Source organism: Corvus brachyrhynchos, unplaced genomic scaffold (assembly GCF_000691975.1).
Source record: "Corvus brachyrhynchos isolate BGI_N302 unplaced genomic scaffold, ASM69197v1 scaffold65, whole genome shotgun sequence".
Classification (NCBI taxonomy): domain Eukaryota; kingdom Metazoa; phylum Chordata; class Aves; order Passeriformes; family Corvidae; genus Corvus; species Corvus brachyrhynchos.
Genome location: NW_008238365.1, coordinates 1,751,955 through 1,758,902, shown reverse-complemented (window position 1 = coordinate 1,758,902; position 6,948 = coordinate 1,751,955). Strand labels below are relative to the sequence as shown.

At 52.5% G+C, this 6,948-nt stretch overlaps 1 protein-coding gene across 2 annotated transcripts; it reads right to left on the bottom strand.

Moving 5' to 3' along the window:
- Positions 1 to 297: 297 nt before the first annotated feature.
- AK2 (adenylate kinase 2) lies at positions 298 to 6,805 on the bottom strand. 2 transcript variants are annotated; one of them, XM_017736137.1, is made up of 6 exons: positions 6,646 to 6,803; positions 4,726 to 4,836; positions 4,529 to 4,623; positions 3,872 to 3,944; positions 3,091 to 3,286; positions 298 to 1,118 (listed from the first exon to the last, which is right to left on the bottom strand). In XM_017736137.1, exons 1-6 carry the CDS (start codon positions 6,718 to 6,720, stop codon positions 1,111 to 1,113), a joined length of 558 nt encoding a protein of 185 aa, XP_017591626.1. In that variant the 5' UTR covers positions 6,721 to 6,803; the 3' UTR covers positions 298 to 1,110. The 2 variants fall into 2 exon arrangements, with proteins under 2 accessions (XP_017591626.1, XP_008633305.1); XM_008635083.2 differs by lacking the exon at positions 298 to 1,118 and having other exon boundaries at positions 2,194 to 3,286; positions 6,646 to 6,805.
- Between the last annotated feature and the right edge of the window lie 143 nt (positions 6,806 to 6,948).

Here is a 6,948-nt window from a genome sequence, read left to right as displayed (position 1 = left end):
CTGCAAGGAGCTCTGGACAGAAAGGATACACAGGGGCTCGGTGCTTTCAGCCTCACACATGAAGAAACAGGAGAGAGAACCAGCAAAAAGCACCATTGCTATGGTGATCTAAAGCATTGGACACACTCAGCAAGGAGAAGAGATAAAAGGAATTACAAGCCACATTTCCAGCTGCACAGAACATCCTTGAGATAGGATCAGGCCCCAGGATCCACCCAGCTCAATTGTTAGTTGATGCTGTCATCTGCCTCCTCATCCTCCACGCTGTCTGCAGGTCAAAGAGGACACAGCACCAGATACAAATGTAAAGGGGTTATTTTATTACTGATTCAGAGGTTAGACAAGGCACCATTTGATCTAAAAAGAAATGCAAAAAAAACCAAACCCAATTAAGTGTTATTTTTGCAAGCAATTAAGAAAGTCTCTTTTGCATTTCTTCAGCATTGTGTGAATTCCAGCTTGGTCATGATCACAGAAAAGCCACCCCATTCCCAAGTAAGGCAGGTTTGGACTAGAGCCACAGCCCCTCTGTTCAGCAGCAGAGAATCCTTGAGAAGTCTCTATGCCAGGGTTTAGGAATGCAGCAGAACAAGAAAAACAAAACTTCCAGGAAAAGACCACGGAGTCTCTTTTTCCTTTCCATTTCAGACACGATGAATCATTTGTTCGTTCTGGTCCTCGCTGATAGGAAGCAACTTTAGGAAAAAATCACAGCAAACCTTTCAGTGGCCTCAGAGTACCAAGAGCCCATGAGACAAGCCCTGAAAGTCCTGGAGAAGCCTGGAATAGCTCCTAGCCCTACCCTCCGACAGGTCAAGGACCTGCAGCTGATCACTGAGAGACGTTTCCCCTCTCCACAATTGTTTTGCCTCCACAAACATGATTTCTACGGAGAAGTCTGTCTCCTCTTCACAATGATTCTGCCAAATAAGAAATCCGACCAAAACCCAACCAAATCAGCCCCCCAACCCCTTCTTTTCCACCTCCTTCCCCCCCTCCCATCAACCATACCCCCCCTCCCAGCCGCCCCCCCTGCACCCAGGGAAGGGCTGCAATGGGTGATGTAGCAGAGTGTGCAGCGTTTGGTGGTGTCTCATCTGCTTGATGGAGTCACTCAGCTGGAATAAATGGGAACAGAGAGAAAAAAAAAACATTTAGGGAAAAACAAACAAACAAAATTAAGCATGAGTCTCAACAGCATGAGTATAATGACAAACAAAAGACAAGGCACCACTGAGAAGATTTTTGAAGAAAGAAGAATAAATGGGAACCAAGCTTCCTTGATGACAATGACATTTAAATACAGTCATCAGGATGCTAACCCTTCGCAGAGTTTAGGGGGCTGCAGCTCTCCCTTTGACTCTCTCAACATAAAAGCTGCTTCCATACAACTTCTTTAGTCACCAAGGTGCCGGGGCAGCTGTAACCCACACTTTCCCACTCCCTGGACCATACCAGTCCCATCCTAAATCCTGACCTCCCAGCACACCAACTCCAGGTGCTGGGGCTGCCAGAGACAGAGCAAGGCCCATCTGGGAATCCCAGGGGACCACAGGCTGCTGGCAAAACCAGCCCTGTTTACTGTCAAAGCCTTTCTCCTCAGTCATGTGCTTTCTAGAGCAACAAGTCAACTGCTTTCAGTTCCCAGTGTTATTTCCAGTTTGCTGGAAGGGAAAAGGTTCTGTCCCTGGAAAGGATGTGAGAGGACAGAGAGGGGATTGTGAGACAGAAGAGAAATTATCAAGGAAAAGAGCAAGGGATTCCTGAGGATTAAACATCTGCTCTGGCCACAGAGCCCACAGCAGCTCAGTGCACAGGATGGAGTGGGCCATCCCGAGAGAGAGAGGAGAGGAGGATACTCAGTAACACTCAATCAGTAAACACACATGGAATGCCAAAGGACAAAGTTTCATCTGGGCCAATCCGTATTTACAGCAAGGTCGTCTAGGAAGGGCTGGAATCCCTCATGGCCAAAGGTCAGTGCCAGCCCTGCAGTGTCACCACGCAGCAGCACAATGCCCCGCAAAGGCCGAGGCACTAAGCACACACAGTGTCCTCAAACACAGCCTGACAGAGCTGCTGGATTTGCTCAAGAAACAGGAACATTTCCATGAGCTCATAACGAAGGTCGTTAGCTCAAGGGCACATGGAGCCAGTGGTTAATAACGCTGTCTCTCGAGCCTTGAGAAATCATTTGTTTTGCAATAAGGCTTTATTATATTTAGACTTTGGGATCAGGAGAAGCTCAACACATCTTCCTCTCCTTGGTCAAAACCAAGACAAGAGTGAAGAGATAAAACCCAAATCCTTTTCTGATCCTCAGGACATCTCAACCTGCCACACAGTAACCGTCAGACTCTGACCACAGATTTCACACTAAAAAGAGCAAGAAGCATCTCACTAATTTGCTATAAATCCCACAAATAAATAAAGGTTGAAACCTCCCACCCCCTCTTTCTGCCCCGCCAAGTGCCAGCAGAACAGGAAGACAGGCTGTGCTCCCAGGTAACCTGCCACCCCACAGGGAATAAAACACATACAAGAAGAACACGTTGTCACCCAGCCCCGAGCCAGGCTGCCCCTCCCTGGCTGCTCCCACAGCAACACACACAGAGCAACGCCACGTTTCAATCCTGCAGCTTCACATCTCCTCTGAAATCCTTCCCCCCTATCCCCAACCTTCTCCTAGGCCCCTGTGGGGTAGCCAGGAGGAACTGGAAGTACAGTTCCTTCCAGGGAGGTGCATCTCTAGGATGAAACAAAGGGTTTGTGGCCCGAAGGAGCGCAGAGCCCATTTTGGGCAGCTGGAGCCTGGGCTCGCTGCGGCCTCTAGAGGCCAAAATCCCAACATCCACACACAGACTTGACGTTCACATAGTGCGAGATAGAGACCGTTAACAGCTCGTTTAATTACAGAATTAGCACAGCCCTGCCTTGGGCTGCACCACCTCATGCCTTCCCCTTCTACTCTGCTCAGCTCTTCACCCTCCTTGACCCCAGAGAGACAGAGACAGAGGAAAGAGAGAGGGGGAAAAAAAGCAGAGCCCCGTTCTGGGACAGAGCCCTAAATGAACATAACCAGGTCTTTACATGTTGCTTTCGTGAAGGCTGCCAGGATGCTGGCAAACACCACGTCGGGAGACTGGGAGGCATCCACGGCCGTATGGATCCCTCGCTTGCTGTAGTAGGACACCAGGGGGGAGGTCTGGGTGTGATAGGCCTTCAGCCGGGTTTTCAGGGCCGTTTCGTTATCGTCCGAGCGGCGGATCAGGGGCTCTCCAGTGACCTGGGAGAAGCAAGGGGACAGTCTCCAGCGGGCTGCAGCCTGGGATGCTCCCCACTTCTCTCCCTGCTCCCCTCCGCCAAGGCAGAGCTGCAGAGGAGACCCCAGGTCTGCGGGGGAGACGGAGCGAACCCGGGGCAGCCAGAACAAGTCCCAGAGCAGTCACTGAAGAGAGAAGGGCTCAGCATCATGGTCTTTTCCCCCACACACCACTCTGCTTGCTAAAAGGAGCCTCAAGAGCAGGCGCCAGCTACAGCTGCTCCCCAGGATGGAAAGCAGTCACAACCCACCGCAACTTGAGCTGTGGACAGAGTCCAACAAGTTCTGAGGCTGGCAGAGCCTGGGCCAGCTCTGCAGAACGGCCATGCCCTTCATCCATCCATCCATCCATCCATCCATCCATCCCTCCAGGCCTTGCTCCCTTGCAGTCCCGTCGGCTCAGGCTGCCCAAGCAGTTCCCCACGCTCCCCAGAAAGCCAGGACAAGAAGGTACAAGAGAAGGAAAGAAATGAGTTTTTCCAGGGAGAGACTGCAAAGCATCAGCTAAACCCAAAGCAAGGTAAGCTGCGGCCTTGGGAGCTCACATACATCGTCCTTCATGTGCTCTTTCGGGGGTCTGAACTCCTCGTGATACGAGCGGCCACTCGCTGGGTGAATCAGCCTGAGACAGAAAAGAAGTGTCAGCAAAGCAGCCCGGTCAGGACAAGGTCTCCTGAACCTGCCACTCATCAGCACAGAAACATCTGCCACAGCAACACCATCAGCCTTTCACTTGTAAGAAAACTCTCTCCAGTTATTTCTGTACCAAGGACCTCTTCAGTTTGGAAAAGCAGCTGCGCTGGGAGGTGGAGAAGGGGAGTTTTACTTCCTGCTCTGCTGAGAAAGGGGTCTGGACAACAAGAACACAAGAGAACACACTCCTGACCCTGCAGGAAGTTTGCTGGTGCCCAAATGTATTCAGCGTCCTGTGTAAGGCAGCAATAATAGCTTTGGAGGAGGAGGAGGAACTTAAAGGGTGAGCTGAGATTTTCTACAGAAATCCCTAATTTATAGGGCAAGGAAGGGGCTCTGCTCAAGGCTGGCCCAGGCATGGGGGAAGAGGTGAGGGATCAGGGCAGAAATAGAGACCAGCACCACAGCCAGACCTAAGCACCATGAGGACGACCTGGGATCTGAAATTAGGATGCTGTTCCTTAGACTAGGAAACCCCAGCCCGTGCACTGAGCACTAGGAGGGAAGGATTACCGTCCAGTGATCCTCCGGATCAGCAAGGAGTCAGGAATGCTGAACTCAATGACGGAGTCGAGCTTCTCTCTCCTTTTCTCCAGGAGCTCATCCAGCTGCAACAGCAAACACCCACCTCAGAGGGGCTGAGGGAGCAGGGACCCCTGGTTTTGAGGGAAGGAGGTGCTGGAGCAGCCCCTGAGCAGGGGCCCACGTACCATCTCTGCCTGTTTCACCGTGCGGGGGAAGCCGTCCAGGAGGAACCCGTTCTTGCAGGGAGGGGAGTCCAGGTTGTTCTCAATCAGCTCCACCACCATCTCATCGCTCACCTGCAGAGGGGAGACAGGTGTGTGGTCAGCAGGACACCCTGAATTTACACACAGCAGCTGCCCTTGTGCACAGGGTGGGATTTTTGGAGGTTGTCCTGCGCAAGGCCAAGGGTTGGGCTCGGTAATTCTTGTGTGTCCCTTCTAACTCAGGATATTCTGTGATGCCATGATTCATGTCAATGCTCAGGCTGCCTGTTCAGACCTGCCCACATCAGGGAAGCACTCCCTGCAACACCAGGACATGGGCAGTGCCACATTTCACTCCAGGGACACTCCAGCCCGTGCAGGGACTTGGAGCAGCACTGTAACCTCACTGTTACAAAGGTTGCTGTATCGCAAGGAACGCTGTCAGCTCAAACTCCTCAGATTGTTATTTTTTTTAAAAACCAAATCACAATACAAAATATCGACATAACCTTGATTTCCTGTTACTTTGTACCTTCACCCACACATCCCCCTTGGAAGGCAGGCCTGGGCAGGAAGGGCAGAGCAGCCGAGTTGCTCATTGACTCCCATAAACCTCGTGTGAAGGTAAAGGCCCAATAGTTGCTGACAAGCTCTGGCTTCACTGGGTGGTTTTTTCCCATCTAACAATCTCGGCATACCGCCGGGATTAGTGCCTTTTCCACACTGCAGCACTCACAGGTGCTGCAGCCCCAAGGAAGGCTGTTTATTTGGGAGCAGCTCTCCTCAGCAGCGCTGCTTTCTCCAGCACACACAGCTGGGACCCAGCAGGATTTGGGACCAGGCTGTCACAACACACAAACAACAGCCCTGCAGGCAGAGGGGGTAAGCAAAAAGTCACTTCTGTGACTTCCTGATTACACCCTTCGGAGAAAAGAGATCCTGAGCATAAAGCCCATGCCGAAATGCTGCCGTGCTCCCAGCTGAGTTATCACAGAGCTGCGGGATGTACCTGTGGAGCAGCCTGGAGCTGGCTGCCACACGCATACACGTGGCAGATACCACCAGCCTGGCCTGATAACGTCCCTATCTTTCATAACCAGCTGGGTATTGCAGGCTCGGTGTTGCAATGAGCTCTGAGCAGAAGTGAGATAAGGCTGCTCTCCCCATCTGGGGCCTGCAGATTCTCCCCGGGGTGTTACGAGGCCATGGTGGTCGCAGTGATGCCCGAGATCTGCCCCACACTGGGGCAAGTCACTGCAATTTATGGTCCCTCAAGTTTCCCTGAGATATTTCAGTCGTTTGGATGAGATAATTAGACCCTCAGAAAATGAATGTCAGAGATTCTAACTCGTGTTTCTTGGGGATCCAAAGTGTCTCTCTCACACAGCAGCTGCTGTAACTACCACAGCAACACCTTTAAGTCTCTTTTCACCTTACAGTTACAGGTGACTCGAGCTTATGCAAGAGCTGGGATGCAGATGAACCCTCTGAAGTGATACCTGGAGTTCAGGTATCACATGAAGAGAGACGGGGCCGCAAAACACGGCTGTAACATCCTGCAGCTCCAAGGATACACTGTCACCTCAGCGTTCAGGAGCCAGAAAATTGCCAGCCAGACCACACCCCCTAAAAGATAAAAACAACCCAGGGCCACAGGCTGCTGGTAAGCAAATAGTAATTTTGAAGAGGAAGGAAGTTTTTATAGGATGCTTCTCCTGCAGGGTGATAACAAGGAAAGCCCCCACCCCATCCCTACCTTCACCCTGCAATCTGCCTTCACCCTGCAATCTGCCTTCCTACACTAATTAGTTTTGCCACGGAGAATTCTAATTAGGAGGTGGATTTTGTCTGCTCTCATTCCACGTGCTGCCAGCCCTTCCCAGCACATTCCCCGCGACCCACCAGCTTCCCCGCATCCATCGTCTCCTTGAGCCGCTTGCCCAGCTCGGAGCCCGAGGCCACCATGGCCCGCAGCATGTCGCCGGTAGCCAAGTGGCACACGCAGTAGGTCTCGGCCAGCTTCGGGGCCTGCGGAAGAGGACAGAGGTGAGACCGGACCTCGGAGGCTGAGGATCCCCGCCCCGGTGGGGCCCGTGGCAGCGGGACAGTCGCTGACCGACCAGCACGTGGCAGGGCCCGGCACAGAGCCCCGGCGCTCAGCGAGCAGGGCCAGGCACCGGCTCCCCGCGGCCGGCCCTAGTCCGG